The following is a 25761-nucleotide window of genomic DNA, read 5'->3' as shown; positions in this document are numbered from 1 at the left end:
CTTCAAAGTCCATGCCAGGACTTCAGATGGAAAGGGTCTGACTGGGCCTTCCACATCATAAAATGTTAATAATTTGTCAAGCTCCATCCTAAGCTTGCTCTATTTCTCCCTTGTTAAATATAAGGGAAATTTTTCTTAAAAGCTTTTTCCCCGGTCATTATTCTATACCATCTTGTTCTTGTGTGAAGGTCATGATTTAGTTTAAATCATTAGTTTTCTCTCCCTTTTGCTTTCTCCTCTGACATATTTAAAGGTTCCTGTCCCTTCTCATCCATTCTTGTTTTGTTGCTTTTAAATAAGTTTTTTACACTCTTCTAAGACAGTCTTCATTTCCCTGATTATCTGTTGTTCTGGTCTATTTTTTTTTTTTTTTTGTAAATATGGTTGTCAAGGGCTGTATATGTTGTTCTAGATGATGTTTTGATACTTACACAATGGCAGTAATACTTTTCTAATAGCTAAAATATCTTGTCTAATACATCCTCTGATTGTGTTTACCTCTTCCGTGTTACACTGGTGGCTCAGTTATCCTATAATGGATGAAAAATGTTGATCTTTATTCACCACTGTTTCTTACAAGTACTGTGTCCCTGCTGCCTAGGTGTATGACTTTTTGTGCTGTGAATTTCTGAAGTCATCAGATTTTTTCCTAGTATTCTAATTATTTTCTCTGTTGATGTGTCATCTCATCTTCAGTAAATTTCATTAGCACACTATTATTAATTTTATGCCTCCATCAGCCCTGCTTAAGACAAATAATAAGAGCTCCTTAACTTTTATCTTATGCTGTTCCTGGTGGGAATCTCATCCTTTAAGTTATAACGCAAAACCTCTGCTGCAACTCCTTTTCATCCATAGCAGAAACTTGCCTGCACCTTTGTCCATCCATCTGCCAAATGCTTTTCTCCAGTGCAAGAAAGGCAAGAGGAAAGCAGACTCCTTAACCAAGAAGCACAACAGAAGTGTGCTGTGATATGCTCAGCCCTGAGCAGAGCCGAGGGTGGGATCCCTAGATACACTTGGCAGAGTAGTTCATATACCTATGGAGAGGAACAGAAAAGGACTTCTGCTGCTTGTACATTTTTCCCAAATATGTTTTGGGAATCATTGTGGAGGCACATTTTACTGGGGTCCAGCAATTCATAGCTGTGTCCTTTACTCCACATAGGGAAGAGCCTTGACAGTCTTGAGTCTGTGTGGCAGTTCATTGTCTTCAGTCTGGTCAGCTATATGAGGGAAGTCTCTGGGCTTTGAGTGCATTGTTTCCAAACACTGAGAACAAATCCAAAGCATTTATAAAAACTGCAGAGTGTACACTTAATGCACTCAGATGTGCTGTCAGCTCCACAGCACTGAATCGGAGTGAATGGAGTGTGTAAATCTTGGAAAGGTTAAAGCTGAGAGACCAGTGATATGCATAAGGACTCATGTTCCTTCCAGGAGGAGGAGGGGGGTGAGGTGTTATCATTCTCCATTAATCACTTACATCTCCAACCTGCCTAAATCCTCTGAAAAGAACCAGCAAAGAAAACACCAGCTGCTGTAGCTCCTACTTTTTCCTCTGTAACCACCAGTTTCCCTCCCTCCTCCCTGCCTTCCCCAGACTATGTTTATTTTTACTGCTTGTGAATCAGCCAGGAACTTGCTCCTTGCAACAGGATCAGCTGAGAACAAGCTGCAGATTGAATGTTCTCTGAAATCCTGGGTTTGTTTTGTAGCTTAGGACCAGAAGCAAAACAGTGGAGAAAAGGAGAGAAAGTGATACCTGTGTTCTTCCTCACCCAGAGATGGGACTTTCATTCTGCAAAGGGCGGGACTTCCCCAACTTGCTCTTTGAATGCATGGCAGCTTTCACTAGAGATTTTGATGCTTAGTTTATGAAAGGCACTTAAACTGTGAGTGCTTTGGGTAGTGAACTATTGTTTTATACAGGTGTGCCTAACTGCTTCAGCAACCTGGACTCCTGCACCAAAACACCACAGTGCACCATAAGCAGCACAATAGCTCTCCCTTTTGCAACACCTGTTTCTTCTCACAGCGCCATGATGTAAGAACTGTCCTATCTTGAGTAGCAAAAAGTTTCACCTTCCAAGCTTGATCACGCCATGGCTGCTCCAGCTCTGATGTTAGTGCCATGTCTTGCACCAGAGGCATTGGCAGGAAGTCCCTATGTCAGTGAGGTCATGGCCCAGCTTATTGAAAACCATCCTGGGTGACAGCCAGGTACTTGACAGGGAGTAGTGAAGAATAGCAAGTAGTGACAGAGAAGTGACTGATGGGGAGGACAGAGATGAGAGAGAGGGGAACAAGGGAAAAAACTGAAGGGAGAGAGGAACTGAAACAACCCCCCAAAAAGTGCATGTGGGAAAAAAGGTAAAGTCATTCTTGGGAGAACAAGCATCTTCCTCAGCCAGGGCAGGGTTGTCTCTTTGGTGCTTCTCTGAACCCACAGTGTTGAATCAGAGCACCCATGAGCACAAGACCTGTCCCAAGGTGTATTCTCCTGCCACACTGCATTCCTGGTCCCTAGGAATGTCACACTATTGATCACCAAGCAGTGAGAATCTGGGGATTAGTTCTGAAGTTCTGTCTTCCACAAGGCAGGGAAAATGTTTCATAAAGAGCCACCAAAACACTAGCTTTCTCCAGACTCTTGTATTCAAACAGTTCAAAGACCACCCCAACATTTGCCATCTGACAAATCACGTAATCCAATTTAAATCCAGCATTTCAATTTGTATGCCTCTGAAAGGCATGAAGTAGAAGTGCTGTCCTTGTTGCCAAGCTGAATAGAAAGGCACTTGACTTGTGGAGAGGGATGCAGCACTCAGTCACAGCATGGACCAAGAGGCTGAGCTCTCACTTTGGCACTGGCCTGGTGCAGAACTGCTAAGCTCAGATTGAAGAGGCTGTTTGCTGCCAAGACTTCTCTGCCAAAAGATAACTTTATAATACTGATAATCAGGTGCCTTGTAATGATAAAATGCCTGTTGCTTGCCTCTGTATGACGAGTTTCTTGCTGACAAGCTGCTTATTATGGCAAACCAGGTTAGTTATAGAAAAAGTAGTCTTTTAATGAAAAGTAGCACCAAAATCTTAGCCTAGAAATGGAAAAAGTGCAATTAATTAATTTGTTTCTGACTCTGACCTCTAGACAAAATAGATTTTATAGCACAGCTATATATTGTAATTGCTGGATGGAGCAAGCCTATGCTGTAGCTTGTATTTGAGTGTGTAATGAGCAGTGAAAGATTGATGTTTGGTGTGGTCAGATGACTAATACACCATTAACAGCTAAAGTAGTAGAGCTAGAGTAACAGGCACCTGAGATAGCATTTGATGTCTTGCTGAATAATGATGTTATTTCCTATGTTGCTTATATTCCTCTAGCTTTGCAATTAACATGTCCTAACAGCACTGAGTGCAACACAACATTCAAGTCACTGCTGCTCCATGGGTAGCTGATGTCATGCTACTGCTCATCCCTGTGCTCTTTATTCTTCCTGAAGAGCACTATGGGATTTTCCCAGACTGCACACAGTAGGCATGGATATATAAACACATGTGACAGATGACTGATGCCTTCTGAGAAACTTGCATTAAGGATACTCTTCAGTCTTGTCTGGGTAAACAAATAAAGGAAAGAAGAAAGTGAGAGAACATCATACCTTGATTGCAAAATAATGTTTGGTAAACCTTTAGCATAGACAAAGCCAGATTCATGATAGGAGTTGTGGGGCTTTTTTTGTCTTGAACATATTCATTTTGTGATGTTCTTCATAAAGACCTAGAGCACTCTTTCTCTAAAGGAGTTCAATAGGGTTTTAGCTCTTCTGCTGTGTTCAGATGATGATAAAACAACATTGGGTGATTATAAGGATAAAACACGATACCCTACATTACTCTGTCTTACTGACGGAGCTCTATGTAAAACTTCATTGTGTGCTTGGCATTTTAATTTTACTGCTTTTTACTAGCACTATAACACAATCACAACTCTACTGAAAAAACCTCAAACCAAAACCAGCAGGTGGGGTTCTTAGTCAAGGTTTCCCTTTAAAAATAAACTAACAAAAACTTTAACAAAATAAATCCTTCAATGGGGTTTCTGGCACACTATTCTGTAAACTTAGTGCAATATTTGCATGTGTATCTTCAAGCAACACTACTCCTGAAACTTTGAAAGCTGTAGGATTCAGTTGTCACACACTTTTAAGGCTACAGGCAATAACAAAGGGACTGCATTTGTAATAACTACATTGCTTCTGATAATTTCTTTGGCAGGATTGCATTTAAGGCTCTGTGAGCTTGATTGGCAATGTCTGGGTTACCTGCTACTGCAAGCAGGGGTGACTCACATGGGATTTCTATAGCCTGAGCACTAACAAAGAGCCTGTGACTTCCAATCTGCCTGGGGCTCCTGTCTGCTGCTCTGTGTGTCTTTGAAAACAACATATTCAGAAACAGAGGGGGAGGCAGAAATAAAGGGACAGGGATAGCAACAATTTCAGATTACAGTTTGGGAACCTGAGTTTCCTGTTTTTGAGAGGCTCCAGTTGCAGTTACAATGCTTAGTTTCATCTGCTTTACATAGCAACTCCCTGCAGCCCTTAATCTCAGAAGAGGCTTTTGAAAAACAAAGCCAGTAAGTGAGATAGGATTTGGACATGTACTGGCATCACAAGAACCAAACTCTGTCATGGTAGCAAGGGATGCTGCCTAAGTATGTAGGCAGTAGAAGGCAAGAAGAGTAAGAGCACTCTGTGAGCTGATAAAACAGGATTAAGGATTTGGGACTGAGCAAAGTGTTAGAGGAGAAGTATGTGTTTCAGAAAGGCAGAGTGAGAAATCATGCGCAATGCTATTCCTGCCCTAATGAACTGACCACTGCTGGAATCTGTTATTTCAGGATGGTGTTGAAAACCATCTAACATGATGGACAAGATGTTTTTAGGTGTTTTAAGAAGGCATAATTGACTCTTGCTGACACTGATGCTCCAGGAAGTGCTGCACATCATTCTCAATTTCTCTGCCACTGGAGGCAGGAGGAAGGATACAAACTAGCAATATCTAGCCTGCTGTTTCAGACTCACTAATATGGGGTCCACGCTGTTTGTAAGGCAGAGGTACCTTCGAGCACTCATTACCTCAGCTGCGAGTGACCCTGTTCCTCTCTTCGGCCGCCATGCACCAGCCGGGGTGGGGGTGTGAGGTGGGGGCGTCTGCAGCAGACTGGGGAGGAGGCAGACAGCTCATGTACAAAACAGTTTTGCAGTGCTTAGATCCTGCAGTTTTTTCTTTTCCCCCTATTGTTAAGTGGCATTGAGCACCAGCAAAACAGGAAACCACTTCCTGCAGCCGCTGACCCAGCGAACCCACGGCAGCTGCTGGCTGCGCAAAGTGGCCTCCCCACACCACCGTGTTCCTAGAAAGTGTCTGGACATTTGGAGGAGTGTTAGGGAAGAGCAAGAAGTACCAGTAAAGCTTGAATAAGCAGGTACACTTGGCAGCTCTTACGAGAAGGGAGTCATACTGGAAATATGTGGTGGTAACAGTCAAAGCTGCCTCTGTTTTTCCAAAATTAGGGCTTCGAGAAGTGAGAGCAATAATGTCTGAGCCAACCTCTGTCACCTTACTCATCTGGTAACTAACTTGACTGTATCTTTGTTGTGAGGTACAGTTCTTGTATCAGTCATCCTTACCCAAGCTGTGAAGAAGTTATTGTTTCACGGGCACTGCAGCTTGTGTTGTGATCCTTAAATCTCAGAAGTCCAGCCAGCTCTTGCTTTGCTGGGCATCCTCAACAGAGGCAGGAAACAGTGCTGGCTAGGTGGTAGGTGACCCTTTTCTTCCTGAGGCAGCAACACTCCCCGACTCCCCGGTATCAAGAGAGTATGTGCTGCTTGGGTTTCTGTCCTTCTGATGGGGCTGCAAATGGAGGATAGCAGAGACCTTCTGACTCCTTCTCTAATTACACATCCCCCGCTGATCTCTAATATCAAGGACAATGTTGTCCTCCCTGGTGACATTCTGCTGACCTAGAATTCCCACTGACATGTTTTGGTTTTGGTTTTTTAATCTGGTATGATAGTCTTCATTCTGTCTCTTAAATACTTATACAGTTTAAAAAAAAATCCTGTAGCCTTACTGGGAATGTCTGGTGGAAATTTTTCACAAGTGCATTTTTGTCTTTCTGAAAGTAGGGCACATTGACGTGAAAGAAATGATGCTCAACACAATCGCTGTCACCTCATTACTCTTGAGCTCCAACTTAATTACCTCCCTGATGCCTTGCACAGCTCTTAACCAGACATTCTGTGTCTACTTAGAAATCTGCCATACAAAATGAAGTGATGACTATATACCCTCTTCCTGGGGAGAGATGAGATGTGAGGCTTGGTAAATATAATTTCTAGAGCACCCAGAAGGTTCATCATATTGTACAGGCCTGATCCTGCACCGCTGGAGTTCACCAATGACTTACAAAGACCCACTGAAACCACACTGAGAGCTCATATCACAAAACCACGGTGCTGTGCTCTCGGGCATGCAGTCTTTAGTTCATGTCTGTGTGAGCAGTGCAGTGTCACTTCCCAGCAGCAGTCACAGCAGGCAGCTGCTGACCGAGAACCAGAGAGGCTGCTAGAGGAGGGTGGCAGCAGGGACAGGACAGCTCAGCTGTGTCACCTCTCAGGTGCACTCTTTCAGAACAAGCTGTTCTCATACTCCACTCTGCTCTACCCACAGCTGAAAGTTACTGGAACCAATGTACCTTCAAAACATAGTATGGATGTTCAAATTGCATCCCTCTCTTTTTTATCTGTTTTCCTGAAGTATTTTGCATTGGTTTTGGAGGTCTGTGAGACCGTGTTTTGCTGGCCTTCAAAACTTAAATACATATGGTGACATGTTGCTTCTTGTCTCTTAGACCCCTTCTCACACTGTGTGTTTAGCAACTTGGCTCTTTAATGTCACTGTTCCCAGAAGTGTGTTGTGCACGACATTATTATTCATGGATTCAGTACATCCATGCCATTGCAGGGTTTCCCTAGAGACCACAGATGATGCCATCACTTGCACAGAAGACCAGGTCTGCGTCTGGGCTGCTTTTCTTTTGGCCTATTTCTCCCCATTTTTTGTGAGATAGAGGCTTGTTACAAAACCATTTTGAGCACATGTATGGTAAATATACATCCCTTGTCTTCCTTGACAGAGAAGCTTTCTAAAATCTGGATAGTACTTCAAAACCATGAAGCCCTTTTCCAATAAACAATCTTTTTGTCTCACTCAGATAGACTTCAGTTTGCACTACAGTAGTAATGTGGTGCATTAGAGTTTTAAGATATTTACCCATACATATTTCCTGGTCTCCCTCACAAAATATAAATCACTGTTAACATTGTTATTACACAATGAATGTCAGGGCCTGTTGAACTCAAGGGTACACTTAGCCTGTCCTTGAAACTCATTTTGTGTAAATATGACATGACATCAAATAAAACAGGACGGATTCACTGAAATGAACAGAAATGTTGGAGAAAACACTCAGGGTACGTGAACTGATTCCTAAGACATGATAGAACACCTCCTGTTTCTTGAAGAGAGCTCTTTGGAAGCTGGCCTTTCACACGGAGTTCAGCAGCTTTCTGGTGGCATATTGTGGTCCTCAGAAAGATCTTTCTAAAATGCATTGTTTAGTTCTCTGTTGGGATTTATAAGCTATTCAGAATATCTCTTTTCCATGGAGACCAGCTGATCAGACAAACAACTGCTCTGTGCTTCTGTATCCGTATTCCCTCTTCTTATTGTCATCCCCTTGCATGTCCTTTATTTCTCTTCCCAAGGGCCACCTATAAAGGAAGTTAAGACCCAGTCCCAGGACTGACATTCACCTCTACAAATGTAATCCAGTAACCACTTTGTTGGAAATCCACCTAATGCTAGAAAAAAGAGTAATTGTTAATTCCTCTTATTAAAACTTTTCTTTTTTACTTCTCTGGCATAGAGCTTAGGGATGTTTTGATAGCTATTCCAGGGTTAATAGTCTTTCCGCCCAACCAGCTGCTGTTAAATGTTGGCTCTGGAAGGCTTTTCCTTTGCCCATTAATCTCAGACTTGGTGAGGCCAGTAAGGCAGTGAGGTGTGCATCTCTGCTTTTACAGTGCTAATGATAGACTTGTACAAAGGAGGGAGCCTGTTACTGGGGTTTTGCTCCAACACTGACTTTTTCCTGCGCATAGCTACACTTTGACATGGTACACTTGAACTTACAGATCAAAGAGAATTACCAGAATGATCCACTTGTGAATTGTGGGCCATTATATGTTATTAACTCATCTTGAGCACTGTGGTGAGCAAACTGTAATTTACAGTATGTTAGTACGTTTCTCCTCACGGTGGTGTGAGGCAGCTGAATGTGTGCGTGTGGTACCCAATAATAAGTAATCTTTGCTAGCTAATTCAAATAGATATTTGCCAACTTCCACTAAGGTTGATCAAGAATTTAATTGACTTCTAATAGTTTTATTTTTATGCTTCCTGCCCCTCCCACCACATTTAGGAGAGGAGGTTTCACCTTCTTTTTTCTTCAGGATATGCTTGCTTCCAGGAAAACTTAGAAGTGCAGCAACAACCTCCTCCAGTTCTCTGCCAGATTTCCTTCAGGATTTAATGATTCAGGTGGTTTCATTTGCTAAATTTCTGCCAAAACAAAAAAAAGAAAAAAGAAACTAGTTCTGACACCATATAATAAAGTTGAGCAAACAGGAGGGCTGGTAGGAGACTTATTTTTATTGCCTTGCCCTGGTCACATGACAGATCAAGTTACAAAATACTAATACCCCTGCCAACTCTCTGGATCCACCAATTCCTCTTGCTACTGTTTTAATCCAACCTTTTTTTTTTTCCCTTTCCCCTTCCCTTTTTTTTTCCCTGAGGGCACGGGGTGACAGGAGAGCCATTACACTGGGGCAGCAGATAGAGTGAAAAGCGAGTATATCATGGTTGGGAGTATCCCTTTAGCTCCTTCAAGTGTTTGATCAGCACTTTTTCGCCAGCTGAATAGTTTATTCCCTCGGAGTGTTGGCAGCCTCTGGCAAAAGTAAAGCAATGTCAGCATTCCCCTGTTCCATTTATTTTTTGGAAAGGAATCATTAAAAATGTTCCATTTTCACCTTGTTTGCAAGTTGTGATTAAGGCTTCTCCCCCAAATAAATTGTGACATTCTGGCTTGAAAAACAACTTCAAGATCAGGAAGATAAGCTAACACACGCATGCATGCAAAAAAAAAGATCCCCCTTCTTTCTTGTGAAAAGAACTTCATCAGTTCAGTGGAGCCACTTCTTTTGTTAGCAGTGAGACAAATATATTTTCAAAAAGATTGCTGATAAAAAAACAGATTTGAAAAATGTAAACTATGCAACACTCTGGAGTTGTTCATAGCGGTTTCCCCTTTGGCTCCTCTTCCAGCATACAGCAGAACCAGAGCTCTAGTATCACAGGTTCCTGCAAGGAATTTGCCTGGAGAGGTGGATGCCCTGTATCCTCCCAGAGTCTCTGATGCAGTAGCTTCGCTGCTACTGACACCTCATCTACATCAAGGTGGGCATGACTATGGCCATGACGTCCCAAAGACACACCTCAGCAACAGAAGTAGCACCTAAGAGAGGGGTGAGATTTTTGTGCAAAAGGGGAAAAAAACCCTCTGTGGTGCTCATCCCACAGGCACTGATGCTTTTTGTTGTGTAAAAGGTTTATATAATAACCTCATCTATTTCTCCACCTTTAGGAAAGAAGAATTGTGTCAAAGGGAAGTTAGGAGACCACTTCAGGGCAACGCAAGACTCCTCTGGTGAAGTCAAGAGTCAGAATACAGGTAAGAGTTGTAGTCCCTGTGTTTCAGCTATGAGACAACCCATCTTCTCTTCTGGCATCAATAAGTGGAAATGTACTTCTGCCTTCCAGTGTCTGTGACCATGGTAGTTTCCAAGGGGGAGTATGTTGCAATTGTTCTAGTTTTTCCATTTTTGCTTTTGTTTCACAAGTTGCCTATAAAAATCTGCAACACTCTTACACTGTCCATGTTCAGAGCTCTCTTGGAAACACAACCCTACTCTGATTTCTGAGGAAACCACCTCTTGTAGTCAGGAGTTTGTTATGACTGCTCCTACAACTAGCCAGGGTTAGAGAAAGTACAGGCCAGTAATGACTCCAAGCATCCCCCCATCTTCACTTGTCCTGGCCACTGACTATAAACTGGTAGGGGCAGGGCCCATCACTTTCTATAATTCTGCTGTGCTTTGACCTATCAGTACTTCCAACCACAGCACTGAGAGTGTGCCCTTAGAAGGCCCGTGTTCAGAAAACATAAATAACATGCATTCCTCAGTTTTTGGAACTTACTTTGCTCAAGTCTTTCCTCAATTACAAATAATACAAGTGCAAAAACATCAGGAGGACAATACCATCCACAGTAAGGGAAAGGTCTCATTGAATCTCTACACTTCCTTTGACTCTAACGTAACAGAGTTACTTTAGTAACCTGATGAATTTTGATAAACGATGGCCGTGTTGTGATGACCTGCTTCTTGGGTATTTGTGTCCTTGTTCTTTAGGCAGTTTCACTTGTGTGTGTGCAATCACAGCACCCTCTACTGCCTTCCTCTTAACCTGCAGAAAAGAGAGAATTGTGAACTCTAAAAAACGCTTTTGGAATGACTAGGCTCTCTGATTATCAAGTGTTGCTTTATACATGAAACAACACTCCCACCACGAGAATGGTAACAGAATAAGGTATCTCAGTTCTGCGTAGAACACAGACCAGAGCTCATAAATGAGCAGCATGAATTCCTCAGGGGTGCAAGCACCTATCACCCTGAGAGCAGCTTTCCCTTTTTATGTGCACGTAATGCATCATGTGTCACTTTTGCTAGGAGGAACGATAAATCTGCTTTACTAGTGAGAAACATGAAAAGGCAGTAGATCCCATGCTACTTCTGTGTGCTCCGCACCGACTAACCCGAGCCTGACAGAAAACTCTTTTCCAGAATCCGCCCCGGAGGAGCTTCAGGTGTGCGGCACGCCCTGGTCCTGCCGGGCGCAGGTTCGCTCCCCGCGCTGCCGGTGCCAGGCCCGGGCTGGGCCGGGTTCGCTCCCCGCGCTGCCGGTGCCAGGCCCGGGCTGGGCCGGGTTCGCTCCCCGCGCTGCCGGTGCCAGGCCGGGCCGGGGCCGGGCCCGCGGCACGTGCTGGGGGGTCGCGCGCGGCAGGGCGGGGCCAACCCCCGTCTCGGCTGACGTGTCGCCCCCGTGCTGCGCTTGCGTTTGCGCTGCTTCCGGCCGGGCAGGATGGTGCTGCTGGAGAGCGAGCAGGTCGGGCCGGGCAGGCCGGAGGGGGACCGGGACCGGGACCGCCAAGCCCCGCGGCGGCCCCGGCGGCGGCGGAGGGGAGGGGAGCGAAGCGGAGCGGAGCGGGGCGGGGCGAGGCGAGGCGAGCGTCGCGTTGCTGTCCCCGGTGTCTCGGGCGGGGGCGGGAAGCTCAGCCCCTGTATCCGGAGTCAGGGCCGCGGGCCGGGCCGGGCCGCCCCGGCTGGGGCCTCGTGTCCTGCAGCTTCAGCTTGGACAGAGCTCGGAGTTCGCATTCCCTCGGCGCCGGCTGCCGCGGGACTGAGAGCCCGGGCAAGGGCGGGGGCTGCGCGGGGAGAGCAGCTCGGGCCTGTGTGTGGCCCCCACCCACGTCCCGGTCTCCTTCTCTTGCAGTTCCTGACGGAGCTTACCAGGCTCTTCCAAAAGTGCAGAACTTCCGGGAGTGTGTTCATAACGCTGAAGAAATGTAAGTTTCAAGTCTGGTACTGAAGAGGTGTGCCCCTAGATCTGACTGTTGTCAGTAGGTATTTTGAAAGAAACAGTTATAATCCAGGGTATCTGAGAACAAGAGCGGTCATAGGGGCAAACCAGTCAGCTGGAGTGCTAATGGTACTGCGTTAGTAGTACTAATAGTTAGTACTAGTACTAATAAACTTTGAGTAAGACTGTATTTCAGACTGCACGAAGTATTGGGACTTTCTAATTCTCAATAATTGAAAACCACTAGATTTCAGTAAGAGAATTCCCGTGTTGCCTTTGTCTGTTCATGTTCTGGTTCCTGGCTAGCTGGCAGTACCTGAGGTGCCCTGTGACATGCATTTAAAGCATCCTGCTGCTGCAGCAGGTGCCTCATGCGGCATGTCGGGGCGACAGTTCACTTTATTTTTTCTGGCAGATGTAGCTTCTGGAACAGATCCTTCTGGGGTTACAGAGTAGGGGGTCTGTGAACAGTTTGACAGCAGCAGCAGTTCAGATGGCCTTAAATTCCAAGGTGTTTTCCAGATCTCCTCAGGAGCAGTTTTTAACATATGGGAAGGCATCTGAATAAACGTTCTCTTTCAATACAGATGATGGTCGAACAAAACCAGTCCCACGCAAAGGCCATGTAGAAAGTTTTGAACCAGCAGACAATAAGTGTCTTCTAAGAGCAACTGATGGAAAGAAGAAAATTAGTACAGTGGTAAGTGATAGCTTGGTTAGAAAGATTAGTGGCCATATGGGTCTTTGATTTAATGCTCCATATTTTAATGGTATTTCAGAAAATGTTAAGTAAAAATTGAAAACCTGATGTGTGTTGAATTGGGAATGGCTTCAGCGCTGACTCTTAGTTTAGCTCTCCTCTGTAATGTGATGCAAGCAAAAATGTTACTTTGAGAAATAGTTGACCAAATCTGGGCTCAAGCATTTTTTATACCCCTACCAGTGAATCTAATTTTCCTTTGAATGTTTCTTTACATTCTTGCCATTTGAAAACACATGGATTAGGGAAGAACGGCCTCCAGAGAATTTTGTTACAAGTAGCATTTTCGGTTTTCTGAATGAGTGAAGTCACAATGTATCAGTACAGGCTATTGACTACTGGTGATCCAATTCCAGCCAAAAAGACTAGATCCTAACTGGTGGGTAAACATGTACTGATACTTGGTTTGTGATAGAAATCAGTTTTCTTGGTTAACCTCCAGTATTATTTTTGTAGGTGAGCTCAAAGGAAGTAAATAAATTCCAGATGGTAAGTTTTGTATGCCTTTTATCTTCCTTTTGTTTAGGTACTGGGAGTGGTCAGTTGGAAGCAGTGGACAGCTGTGAATAGATTGATTCCATGCTGAACTGCTATGTAGTTTAATCTTAGACTACCCATCCATCTGCATTTGTTTAAAAAAAATCCCGTTTTATCTGAATTTGTGCATTGGTTTAGAAACATTATTTTTCTGATGCAGGGTGTAAGAGCACGATTCTCTGAGAAAATGCAGATAACTATCCATTAGTATTATGTAAAATGTTACCTCTCACATGTTGTCACTTAGGTATTTGAGGTTTTTTTAAATAGTTCAAATTGTTGTTTCAGGCATATTCAAATCTGCTGAGAGCTAACATGGATGGCTTGAAGAAGAAAGATAAGAAAAGCAAAACCAAGAAGAGTAAAGCAACACAGTGACAGAACAGTGTCCTACCATCACCGTAATAGACTTGACCCTTGCTCAAAGCAAAGTCCATTTCTTTTTGAGTAACCACTTGTCTTTGGCTTTCCTTCCAGCAGGATACTGAGATGTAATCAGTAATTTTGTTTAAACTAAGACCAGAGGTGCTTTCTTTGGATTGTTGTATGGCAGGAGTATGTACAGTGTTATACTAAAATAGTTTTAGACTCAGAAGTTTTGTACTTCTACTGCTGCTGTTTTCACTGCAGTGTAAAACCTGTTTGGGGGGGGGTAACACAGGGTGGAGAGAAATGCACAGTACCAGAACCAAGTAAGACTGGAGCAGGCCTCCCAGTGACACGTCCCAGTTTTATTGATGAGCCTCAGTAGCAACAGGGAAGGCAGGTGCCAACATATTATCAGGAACAGCTGCTTTTGTGTTTGTGTCTTAATCTGAGGGACATGTCTACATGGGGCAGTGTGGATATCCTTACGGCAGCCAGCACAGTGCTCCAGCTCTTGTACAGCCAGGCAGCTGTGCCTTCACTCCATGTGGATCCAGCTGTGCTGACCCTGGGCAGGGTGACGGTAGGACTTGGCATCATGTTCCCTTCAGACATGGCTAAGAAGTGCTCATGTCACCTAAACTTTCTTTTTTTTTTTAAATTCATCCTTCAGTATATTTGGGGATCTGAATTCTCCTTCCTTCATATAAGCAGATGTAAAAATACTTAATTGTTCCTATTAAACATGATGAAAAATTAATTTGATTGTAATTGCTTGTCTTGGTGAATTACTAAGAATGGCACAGATATCTGTGCCTTTAGGATTTACTCTGCTCATGCTGCTTACAAATTGCTGTTACAATTTTCACAGTTCTCAGAAGTTCTTGGATTTGTCTTTAAAGTTACCTTTCTACATATTTTAACTTTGCAGTCCTCTTTACTACAAGAAAAGAGTAGAAGTAGTAAGTAGGTATTTCTTAATGCATTAAGCCTGCAGTGCCAATGGGAGTGATTTCAGTTAGAGAAAGAAAGAGGTGTGAGCTGTTTAAACAAGAAGCTACCAGATGAGGAGGGACAGTAAACACCAGTATATTTGCAGAAATCCCTACCATTTCTGCATATTCATTCCAGTATTTCACTTTGATGTGAAATACAATGCACAGTTAACTATGGCTACTGTAAATCATCTTCAGATTCTTGACTTCATTTTTCTGATGGGGTTGCATTATAGTGTAGCTTCAAGAAGATAATTGTAATGTTCCCATCATTACTATGACTTTAACTTCAAACTTAATTTGACAACTCAGGTAAGGAAAGCTAGTTCAAAACTTTGGTTATGCCTCGGCCACATGCAGATTACTCTTTCTCTTTAAAGTCTTAGGTTTAGGTCCTGCAGGTCTGAAACAGGTGTTTGCTTCTGTCTAGTCTTCCATCTCACAGAAGCTGCTGCTCGATTTAAAAGTGAAAGTACCCACAGGACAAGCATAGGCAGCCAGGTTTGTAACAACTGTCAGCTTGAAGTCTACCATATTTTATATGTAAATTTAAACAAAAAACACCAAAAACCACACACAAAAAGCTTGTAATATATATTTCAGTCAGGCTCAATAGCTAAAACTTGTATTACATAAAAATTCTTCAAAAAAGTTTAAAACAGTTTGATAGAGTTGAAGGAAATTCATCCTCTAGTTCTTGAACTGAAGTTTCTCATTGCAGTACTACTGTTGCATAAAAGGTAGTCTGAAACTATTTTTAAAAAAGTAGTTTTACACCTGTACAGCTGATTTTTGTAGCGTAAGGGACAAAAATTATATGGTAATACATAGCTGTGCCTATAGTGAGACTCGGTCCTTAATTGCTTATAGAACATTTGACATAGTTTCATATTTGTGGTTTAGGAGAAGTATTCTCTCACTAGGCTGCTGTGCTTTAGGAGTGGTACTCTCCAATTCAGTGCTTCCACTGAAACCATGTGTTGCTCGCTGTCCCCTCCCCTGTGGCCGGCTGGAGAGAATTGATGGCACAAAAGGTAAAGATCACAGTTTCAAATAAGAACAATTTACTGGAAACAGCAATGAGGTATGAAAATGGGAACAGCAATGATACTAAGGACAGAATACCAGAAAGAGGCACACAATTTCCATGGAAACAATATCTGACCACTTCCTCTGCCACGGGATGCCAACCTGGAAGGGACCCCTTCTCTTTGGAAGAGATCCCCTTCCTTCTTGTAGAATAACCTCTGGGTCCTGGCCATGGCCCCTCCTGGCTACTGCAAAAATTATTCCTGTCCTGGCTGGAACCAGGAAAATATATGTGAAATTCAATCTGGAGGCAGAAAAAGGCACTAGTTGCCTGTCTTGCATTATTACAGCTTCTTGAAATTCTGTTTGACAAAACACTGTTGTCCATTTGTAAAAGCATCCCATAAAAGATGCTTTAAGTACTAAAACAAAACCTTGTATTCGTCTCGGTAACTGTACAGGATAAGTGCAGGAACCCTGCAGAGGGAAGGAAAACAACCAAAATTTTAAAATGTTGAAACTGTGGCTTCAAAAGCTACAATTCTTATGACAAATCATCGCAATAAGATTAAGTAAAAACATCAGTAAGTCTTAAGTTTGGCCAAAAATTTACATTTTACCAGTAAAGTGAGGGTTAGATAGCAAATGAACTCTTCCCATAGCTGTCAAAGAACTATACTGAGTATTTCTCTTTGCCTCAGGTAGAGGGAAAAGAGAAGGATAAATTAGGAGCAGCTGCTCTTTTCCCTCTACCTGAGGCAAAGAGAAATACTGAGTGCAGAAATAATTAAGTCAGTTTATGTACCTGTAAGAGCTTAGCAAATTTACCTCTTTTCCATTTTGATACTGTAAATTTCATCACAAATTGCTTGTAAGTATGAACATCTCTGTTTAGGCCATCGTGACATCAGCTGTCTCACAGTAGCATCGAAGGCTTGTCTATCTCCATCAAGCTAAGAAAAAAATTGACAAGGAAATACTTCTGACAGGATGCAGTCTTCCAAATATTGTCTAATGGCAGTGCTCCTTAGTTAAATCACTTTCAAAGAATATGAATACCTACAGCATGTGCAACTTGGTTAAGAATTTAGGGATCATTTTCTTAACATATTTTAGAGCTAAAATGGCATAAACAATGAAAAAGGCTCTATCAATTTTGCAGTGCTGGATAGAATATAATAACTGATGTAAGAGTGATCAAAAGTGAATGATGTGAGCTGATAGTATGCTTTTTTTCTTTTTTAAACTGAAAGGTGATAAACTATCCATGATTTGGGCAGACTGGATGAATTAAGTATTTGGAACGTCTTGAAATGTTTCACTGGGTTTTGACTATGAGACAAGCACTTCTTCAGGGCAGCAAATGAAAGGCACGGAAGTACTAAATGCACTTCCAAGCAGGATGCCATTCTTGAGCTTGGTTTTTCTTTAGGAGGTGGGGAGGCATCTATCTCTCTAGTATGAGCTTCCAACTTTAAACACAGTGCTGAGTGACTTGAAACTACTAAAGTACTACTGCACTTGAAACAATTGCCTCTATTTTGCATCTTCCTTCATTAACAGCTTCAAGAAACACCTTTTTGAAATGGCTGTTAATGCTTACTGGTTTCTGAAAAAGAGCAGTTAAGACTTAACTTCAGTGAACTATTCTTGGGGAAAAAACCCCAGAGCTTTGGATTAGGACTTCCTAATGCTGTCTTGTGTAACTTGGATATTTGACAATAAGGTTTTTCTAGCCTCAGTCAAGCTCCTGGGATAAAAAATCCTTTCAAGTTTTAAAACCTAATTCGAACTCCTTGAAAAATTGCAATGAGTGAATTTTACATTCCACTTCATTAGGAATAGAATTTATCATTTATTGTTAAATTAGAGTTTTAACAACAATACTTAATTGCTTACCTCTAATGATAAAAAGTGTATCACAGTTGCTTTTGGCAGATCTACCTGTAAAAATACCAAGAAATCAATACTTAACATTTCGCTGTTCAATCAGTTTGCCAGCCAGAGATCAGCTATACTGAAGGGAGCTAGACTTTTTGTTTTCCCAAGAAGCACCCGTGCTGAGAGAACTGGCTATTTAACACTGTCTTAATAATTTTAAATACAGTGTTCATGACAGACTCCATTATAGAAAGTTCAAGACAGGTACTTGCAAGTAGGCAGTATGTTCCCTGAAAATCATATACCATTTTAAAGGCCTTTGTGACACTGGCAGAGAAATCTAAAAGTTATATACAAACAAGAGCTATGTTGATTTAAATGGAAGTGCAAATCTAGCAGGAGCAAGTTATTAAATCTACCACAGTAGTTAGTATAATTACATTTTAAGAGCTTACAACTAACTACTTGTTAAATTTCGTTCTATGCAACTGTCCCATACATGCAATTTAAGATACTTTTCAAGTATTAGAGAAACAGGCCATGGGTTTCATTTAACCAGAAGTTTAGTTCCTTTTGTATCTCTAAAGTAAGGCAGTAGTTTGTTCCAGATACAAACTACATCATACATTTCAATTAAAAATTTGGAATTAATTTAGGCATCTGCCAAATACTTACAGCTAAAATGTCAATCTCACTTGTTTTCTGTTGCAGGCTGGAAATGAATGTCTGAAGTCTTGTTTGCACCTGGGAGCAAAAGATGGGCAAAAGTAAAATACACTGCTTGTGTGTGCGTGTGTGTGTGGCTCGGCTTCACGAACGAAGATTTGGGAAGGGCTGTCCCCACGTGGGTGTGCCCTTCCAGCCCACGCAGTGCACTGCTTGTATGACATGGGTAGGAAACGCTGATTTTCTATATCTATAACAGAAGAGGCTGCTTCTAACATACGATGTAGAATTATAAAATATTTAAACTAAATGTCAAGTTTAAGATCATTTTCAGTAACAATTTCACAATAATCCTTGATGCGCAGAGAGGAAGGAGACTGAGGCTGAGCCACTCTTGCAGCAATGGTAAACACTTAACAATACTGGCACTGTCCTAAAGCAGAATGGGACTCCTCAGAGGAACATGAGAACCTGTGACTGGATATAGTGAATCATCTCTAGCTGAAGGAGGAGGACTGATTTTGAAAGCCAAACCAAAATATGGGTCATGCCTTGTAACACTTTTTTCCAGAGCAAGCTAGTGATCTTGCAAAGGTAGCACTTTACAAATGTAGTCGCAGCCTTGCATTATGTTGTTTTTGTACATTGCCAAGTTGCTTTTACATATTCAAACCTAAAACAGTGAGTCTGTCTGTTTAGCTCAAAGCTCAGAGAGTAACATTCACTTCTTTATTTGGGTTTCGAGAACTATTTATGGGGAGATTTTTTTATTGCACATCCAAGTTGGACTGAAAAGTGAAGATTGCGGTTCTGTTTAATTATATACTCTAAATATCTTGAGGCTAATAATTCTAAATGAGAAAACTCTGACATTTGTTTCTAGTGTCATTTAATCTTTTCTACATTACTATATTTTCATGTTTTAGGTAGTGTTGTGGTTTTTGCTTTTTTGGTTGGTTTGGGGGTTTGTGTTTTTTTTAAATCTGCAATATTTTTTAGGCCTTTAGTTTAAGACAGCATAATGAAATAAAATACATAGTATCTGTTACAAACGTACCACAAATTAGAAGTATGCTGAACTTGCACCTTTGTGCTGGTTTTGGCTGGGGTAGAGTTAACTTGCTTCACAGTGGCTGGTACAGGGCTGTGTTTCGAGTTTGTGCTGAACACAGGGTTGATAATATGGAGATGTTTTGGTTATTCTTGAGCAGTGCCAAGGCCTTTTCTGCTTTTCGTACTGCCATGCTGGTGAGGAGGCGAGGGGTGCATGGGAGGCTGGGAGAAGGCACAGCCTGGACAGGTGACCCAAACTGACCCAGACCATATGACATCATGCTCAGTATATAAAGTGGGGGGAAGAACAGGGGGGGACATTGCAAGTGATGGTGTTTGCCTTCTCAAGCAGCCATTGCATGTGATGGGGCCCTGCTCTCCTGGGGATGGCACAATACCTGCCTGCCCATGGGAAGTAGCAAATTAATTCCTAGTTTTGCTTTGCTTGTGTGTGCAGCTTTTGCTTTCCCTATTAAACTGTCTTTATCTCAATCCTTGAGTTTTCTAGCTTTTATCCTTCCAATTCTCTCCCTGATCCTGCTGGTAGGGGAGTGAGTGAGTGGCTGCATGGGGCTTGATTTTGCTGGCTAGGGTTAAACCATGATGACCTTTAACATACTTCAGTATTCAGGGCCAGGGGAGCGGGGGGAAGCAAAGGAAAATAAAAGGGGAAAAAAAAAGTTCCAGAACCACGGTTCCTAGTAAAACCAGATTTCTAATATGTATGCTCAGTAATGGATGAGCCACAATGTCACAGATAATCCGTGACACCCAAAATGTTAGAAAAAGGTGATCTTTGCCTTCAACTTTTGTGTTGTTCCTAGACTATTTTATGAATAAAGAACAAACATGATGAATTTGTGTGAGTTAGGTAATAGTGGAAGTATGAATTCCATCATGCCTTAACTTTTAAGGATCACGTCTTAGTATTTATTTGATGTGTCCATACCTGAATTTCTTGACGACGTCTGGCACTGGCAGATAATTTTTCAGGAGCTATAACACTAACATTGGGCACTACTAGAGTTCCATGTGATTCAAATACTCCTGAAATGCAAACATAACTAAAGTTTATAATCTTTCCTTATACAAGAAGTAGTAAGAAACAGAAAATTCACAAATATTAATAAGCTAAAATCTGTGTAGTACAGAGTTTGAAAGACTGCTGAACAGAAGTCTGACAGGATAGTGCGATAAGTGCATGTAAAATCTTAAATGCTCATTTATGACTTTGAAGGACTGGTTGTTAAGACTAAGAAATTTCGTATTTTACATCAGTGTTCCCTGAAACTAATAAAAGGTTCCAAGTGGCTTACAGAATTTTACAAAGGCAGCATACCTAATATCAAGAAAAGAAAAGCTGTTACAAGAATGAGACAACTATTTAATGTCCAGTCCCATTGCAGAATCAATGACAAAGCAAGCAAACAATAAGCCCCAGTTCCCCCCAAGAACAATAATTAAGATTTGAAATACTGTATTTTGAAATTCAAGTTGCCACTTTGAGTAATCACATACAACAAACCCCAAGTTAAACATGGTCACCTCTCTCCCTCACTGTTATACAAGTGTGTGTGTGTGTAAAAACAACCATCACTACCCACTATATAAGTGCTTAATAACTACCAAAAATGCCAAACTTCATCTAGACAATAAGTACTTAATATTATTTCTTATATATAAACTTGTATTATTAAGACTAAGGAGTGCAAATCCATAGCTAGAAACGTAAAGGCATTTTAATTTGAAAAAAAATGTTAGTTGTACATTTTTTAGTAAGTCAATGTACATGGACTGTAACAATCACAAGTTAAGATACTTTTTATTAGGATGACATTTAATTTCTCCTCAGCTAGGAAAGATGTGTGGGTTTTGGCTTTCCCCTCCCTGCATCAATGAATGCTTGTATGGGGAATATTCTGTCCATTGGTCTAAGCACTTATTTTGTTAGTTTGGAGAAAAATTCAGTTTTAGATCACTTAGAACAACATTTGAGACTAAAAGGCAGTGTCTCTAACCAGAGCCTCTGCTATAAAACATTTTCTTACTCTTGGTGATATTTTTTACATTAATTTTCCAGCAATATTTTCTTATAAAACAGTTTTTGAGCAGAGAGAAAAACAGTTTGTATGTTCTGTAACTAGATATTAAATACCTGAAATATTAGCAAAAGATCCCTTTTGATTTGGTAGTGAAAGATTATCTGAGGTTTCTCTAAAAATAAACAAAGACAGTTAAGGAAAAAAATTACAATAATAAAGAAATACTGTATTAAGACAATGGTTTCAGATTATAATATATACATATGAAGAAGTTTACGGATACTTCCCAGCACATATCTAGAGATTCAATTCTGTTCTCAAAATGACAGGAAATTATACACAATTACATTAAAAAAAATCATGTGTAAAAGCAATGCTTCTTATGGATACAAAAAATGTGCTCCCTACCATGCAATAGTGATTTAGATCTTAATACAAAAATATGATAGTATTCTTTCTGAATTATTAATTTAATCTACTTACAGGTTTCTGTGACAGAATACTGAAGTATTGAAGTAGCATTTATACTTAAGAACATGCATATTCAAAGAAGCTTTCAATAATAAGTTTGGATGCCTTTACTTTTCACATTCAGAAATCATTAAAAGAGAAATCTACCAGTGTTACTACAATCATAGTTATTGCATTTCTCTGTTCAGTAGTACCAAACAGAGGTTTTTCTATTCTTTTTTCAGGATTTAAAATAAGGTTAACTTTTATATAGAATTATCTTCTTTCATAGCTTCTAACAGATCCATCACAGAACACCTGAGAATCAGGTTGGTTGCAAAGTTAAATGCCAAGACTGGCTGAGGCAGGAATGAGACATAGGTACCAGGACACATCAACCACCTGTACAAACTACTGCTTGAGTTCAGCATTTCCCATGCTATGCTACTTACCTACTACATCTCTCATCACCAGTTTTCATTTTCAGCTTCTGGACCAGGTGATCTACTAAGTCAGATTCTAAAATCCTTTTCTCTGTCTGTCTGTCTTTCTCAAAGGATTTCACCTACAATGTAGTTCAATGGTTCTTAAGACTGTTGATTCTTAAAATGGCATATGAAAAAACTTAATAAGTTTAATCAAAACCAAATTGGATTATTCATCCATAAAAGATGAAACAGTCAAAGGTAGAAAGGTATCATCATTACTAATCAATCACTGCCCATTAAATCTTTGATTAGATTTTTTTTTCCAACCAAGAAATTTCTTCTGCATTCCCAAAGCTTAAACTAGCTTGGCTACCTGTATTTAATATGCGATTATTAAATTTTTAACAGAATGGTCTATAGGTGTAAATACAATATTATTAATAGCATATTTTTAATGAAGAATTATGTTAGAATAAGGCTACCTTTCACTTTGCAAGAGTTGGAATAGAACATTCAAAACTTAGGAATCTGCACCATCTTTACTGGCAAAAGATGAATCAAGTACAACACCATTCACCTCATTAGCATGCTCTTTCTTGGTTTTGCTTCAGTAAAGCCATATTTAAAAGAATGTAATAGTAATAGTCTTGTGGAAGACTTTGATACATCACATTCTCATAATCACGATGTGCTTATTTATACAATTATGGCAGTTAGTTGTCATCTTTGTTACAATAACCAAGAGAGTGAGTAACAAGTGAAAAATATTTTAGTAAGGCACATTGGCTTGGTAAAATGTCTGTGCCAGATGATGGTAAATGGTTACTATCTTTTTCAAGGAATGGATCTTTATTAAAAAAATAGTGACCTTTTCTCTAATGATCGAGAATAACTTCAAGAAAAGGTACCAGAACCACGGGCTGCAGAGTACAGAAGATGGAAATTCATGTTATGACACAGTCCACTCTTTGCATCTTAATCTGAGCTTACAGAGGTGAAGAATGTGCTTCTGACTCTGCCTGTTTGAACTACATTTTTAGATTTACATTTTAGTTGTATTTATTTTGCAACATGAAAAACTGCCAGCTGGAAAGATCACTGCATGAACTAATTCATTTTGTAGATCCAAAGAAATTAGAGACAAGAGAAACTTTTTTCCATATAAAACCACCAGTGACAAAGTCCAGCAATGTTTGCATTAATCTTTGGACTTTCCTAGAGGAAAGGAGATCTGTGAATAACCATGTTATGCAGGAATGAAATGCAAGTTTCTTCAGAAGAACATTCTACTGTGTAATAACTGAGACTGTATTTACCTCACTTTGACCTACTTAAGTATAATTATTATTATATTAATAATATTGATCATAATAATGTAGAACAAAAGATCATAAGAAACACCATCAAGCATGCTCTGGCCCTACACTTACCTTCACGTGACTTCCTTCTTTATCTGACACAAGAGCCACATATGTAATCCCAGAGCATCTGCAGTATTCCTGCAGTTCTTCTTGGGACTAAAATTTGAACAGGGGAAGGTGAATGGGACAAAAATTTGACAGATTATAAAATGACCATTTAAGCAACCAAAGTCTCCTGTCTTTCAAATAACTTGATATGCAATGGTTCCATTGCCTATTTGAGCCTCTGACAGAGAAAATCTTTATTAACGACTCCAGGAGATGAAACTTCTTTATGCGTGTATTTATCCACCTAATGCTCCTTTAAAATTGAAAGTTAAATCTACACTTAGACAGAGAGAAAGCCTAGGCCCTGCAGTCCTAGTTCCCACGTGGAAGGGCTAGCTGTATACAGAAGTGCAGGGTCTACGTAATTGTAAAATTATGGAATGTAACAACACTCAAACTGTTCGCATCCTGCTCTCTGGAGCTTTCAGTAATAGCTCAGTCCTGCATGCTCACAGTCTGTCATGAAAGCTGAAGTCAGATGGGTTTCCTGTAAACCCAAGGCTAACTCACATCCTTCAGTGCTGAGCTTACTCAAGGGCTTGTTATGCTGACTTACTCAGCACTGGGTTGCAGGACAGCATTAGACAGAGGCAAGAACTACCCAAATTGTCATTCCTTATGGAAAAAAAATCATGTGATTTTTTTTCCATCAGGTAATCATGTGAAAAGCATATGATTTGAATTTTTAACACTTCTGAGGGGTTGAAACCTTTGGAAATGTTATGGTAAAAGATCAGAAAAAAGTTACACCATTAAGTGAGTGAAATCGAAACTGCCCACTCTGTAGCATGACTCAGAATGGGCAACAGCACAGTGTTTCTTTTGCTAGTCACCAACTAGGATACTTACAGGTGAACCAGACTCATAGTCCTCAGGTAACTTCCACCACTATTAAAGGAACTTCAGCCTTGCCATGTGGCTCACTACTCCAGTGAGGTAGTAGTAGCTAAAGCACTGTTTGGTTTCAACTGACGATAGAAGGGCACAACTCAGCTTGCCACTCTCTCTTCCTCCTGCCATACATTTCCCCAAGAACTACATGGTAACCCTTAGTAGCTCAGTTTGCTAAACTGTTTTTTTAACAGTAGAATGATGTATCCCTCTGTATCCGATAGTCTTCAGCAATCTGGATATTTAAAAGTTGATGATACCATTCTGTTTTGATGTGCCTTTTATTAAATTTATTAATTGAGGGATCCTTCATTGCACTTTTAAATACTCTGGAAGAATGTTCCAAGGCCAGTGAGACTTTCTTAACATTATTGTATCCGACTAGCACCTTACGTGCTCAGTATTATGAGCCTGTAATTCCATAAAACCAGAAAAAAGCCTGGAAAAGTATAGTCTCAGCTTGCACTAATTTTAGAGAACAAAATACAGTTAGTTAACACATGGAGATAGAAATTCTACCTGGGACCAGTCATACATTATTTCAGCTGGAATTCCTGCAGTCCAGAGTTTCTGAATAATATTGATAGCTCTACCCATTGACATCTGACCAACGCTTACAACCAGCAGGTCACATGAACTGACAGAAACCTGAAGGGAAAGTAAAAACAAGGAGACAGTATTAGTCACAAGATCGATCCCCTTTTCCCTTTCATAAGGAAAAGTAACAAAGAAGGATAAATATATGAATTTTTGTCAAAATGCCCCAAGCTAAAAAAAAAAAAAAAAGGGAAGGGTTAGATCCACCTCTTTTTAGAACTACAATCTACCTAAGCATGTTTGAAAGTCACTAAAGCTTCATCTTTGGCACAAAGCATCTCCACAGCCTCAGCTTCTCAGCTTGCAAAGTATTCCAGCCTATTCTGTTCTCCCTCTCCCACTCTGCTTAGCAATGTTAATTATTATAAAGAAAAATTAATAAACTACACATTCCACAACCAAGTGGAGTTGTGTGACATTGTACAAAATAGTCCACAAGCTTAAAATTTCCTTCCATCTCCACTTTCCATACTTTTATAAAAGGGAGAAGTAGTAGGAGAAAAGTAACACTAAATATCTACAGTTACACTCTTCCATCTGAAAGAATACACAGGCTGAGAAAAATGTCCCATTTGAATTGCAAATAAAAAGTTGTAAGCCTAAAGATCCTTTCTTCCCCTAACTCTCATTTTACTAAATAATTCTATGTAGAGAAACACTAAAGGTAGCAGATCATCTTGATGTCTTCCTTCTATTTCAGTATGGTATTATTTTAGAACAGATATGAACATCTTATTTTTTGCCCTTCTGTAGCTA

General features: G+C 40.6%; 3 protein-coding genes across 3 annotated transcripts in view; 2 read left to right on the top strand and 1 right to left on the bottom strand.

The window, feature by feature from the left end:
* The window catches only part of BMF (Bcl2 modifying factor), a 77469-nt gene extending 67468 nt beyond the window's left edge, over window positions 1-10001 (top strand). Inside the window, exon 6 of the mRNA XM_071558082.1 lies at window positions 9788-10001. The gene's annotated coding sequence lies outside the window, so the exon portion shown is untranslated. The remainder of the gene's footprint in view (window positions 1-9787) is intronic.
* A 1255-nt stretch (window positions 10002-11256) lies between these two features.
* On the top strand, window positions 11257-14264 carry SRP14 (signal recognition particle 14). Its single transcript, XM_071558086.1, has 5 exons — window positions 11257-11367; window positions 11755-11827; window positions 12429-12541; window positions 13058-13090; window positions 13427-14264. The coding sequence occupies exons 1-5, from the start codon at window positions 11344-11346 to the stop codon at window positions 13514-13516; spliced, it is 333 nt and encodes a 110-aa protein (XP_071414187.1). The 5' UTR covers window positions 11257-11343; the 3' UTR covers window positions 13517-14264.
* An 816-nt stretch (window positions 14265-15080) lies between these two features.
* Window positions 15081-25761, bottom strand: part of EIF2AK4 (eukaryotic translation initiation factor 2 alpha kinase 4) — a 35087-nt gene continuing 24406 nt past the window's right edge. The window contains exons 31-39 of the mRNA XM_071558081.1: window positions 24928-25056; window positions 23479-23565; window positions 22073-22185; window positions 21284-21342; window positions 20078-20175; window positions 18085-18153; window positions 17428-17472; window positions 16357-16481; window positions 15081-16005 (exon numbers count right to left, since the gene is read on the bottom strand). Of these exons, the coding sequence (XP_071414182.1) occupies window positions 15951-16005; window positions 16357-16481; window positions 17428-17472; window positions 18085-18153; window positions 20078-20175; window positions 21284-21342; window positions 22073-22185; window positions 23479-23565; window positions 24928-25056 (780 nt within the window). The 3' untranslated portion in view covers window positions 15081-15950. The remainder of the gene's footprint in view (window positions 16006-16356; window positions 16482-17427; window positions 17473-18084; window positions 18154-20077; window positions 20176-21283; window positions 21343-22072; window positions 22186-23478; window positions 23566-24927; window positions 25057-25761) is intronic.

This window comes from Pithys albifrons, chromosome 6, assembly GCF_047495875.1.
Source record: "Pithys albifrons albifrons isolate INPA30051 chromosome 6, PitAlb_v1, whole genome shotgun sequence".
In the NCBI taxonomy this organism is placed as follows: Eukaryota; Metazoa; Chordata; class Aves; order Passeriformes; family Thamnophilidae; genus Pithys; species Pithys albifrons.
This window is presented reverse-complemented; position numbering and strand designations above follow the sequence as displayed.

Excerpts from the sequence above, each read along its gene's own strand:
- SRP14 (XM_071558086.1), top strand. The coding sequence starts at position 11,344 with ATGGTGCTGCTGGAGAGCGAGCAG. Across the intron at positions 11,368-11,754 it reads TGCTGCTGGAGAGCGAGCAG|TTCCTGACGGAGCTTACCAG; the intron begins GTCGGGCCGGGC and ends CTTCTCTTGCAG. Across the intron at positions 13,091-13,426 it reads AAGTAAATAAATTCCAGATG|GCATATTCAAATCTGCTGAG; the intron begins GTAAGTTTTGTA and ends TTGTTGTTTCAG.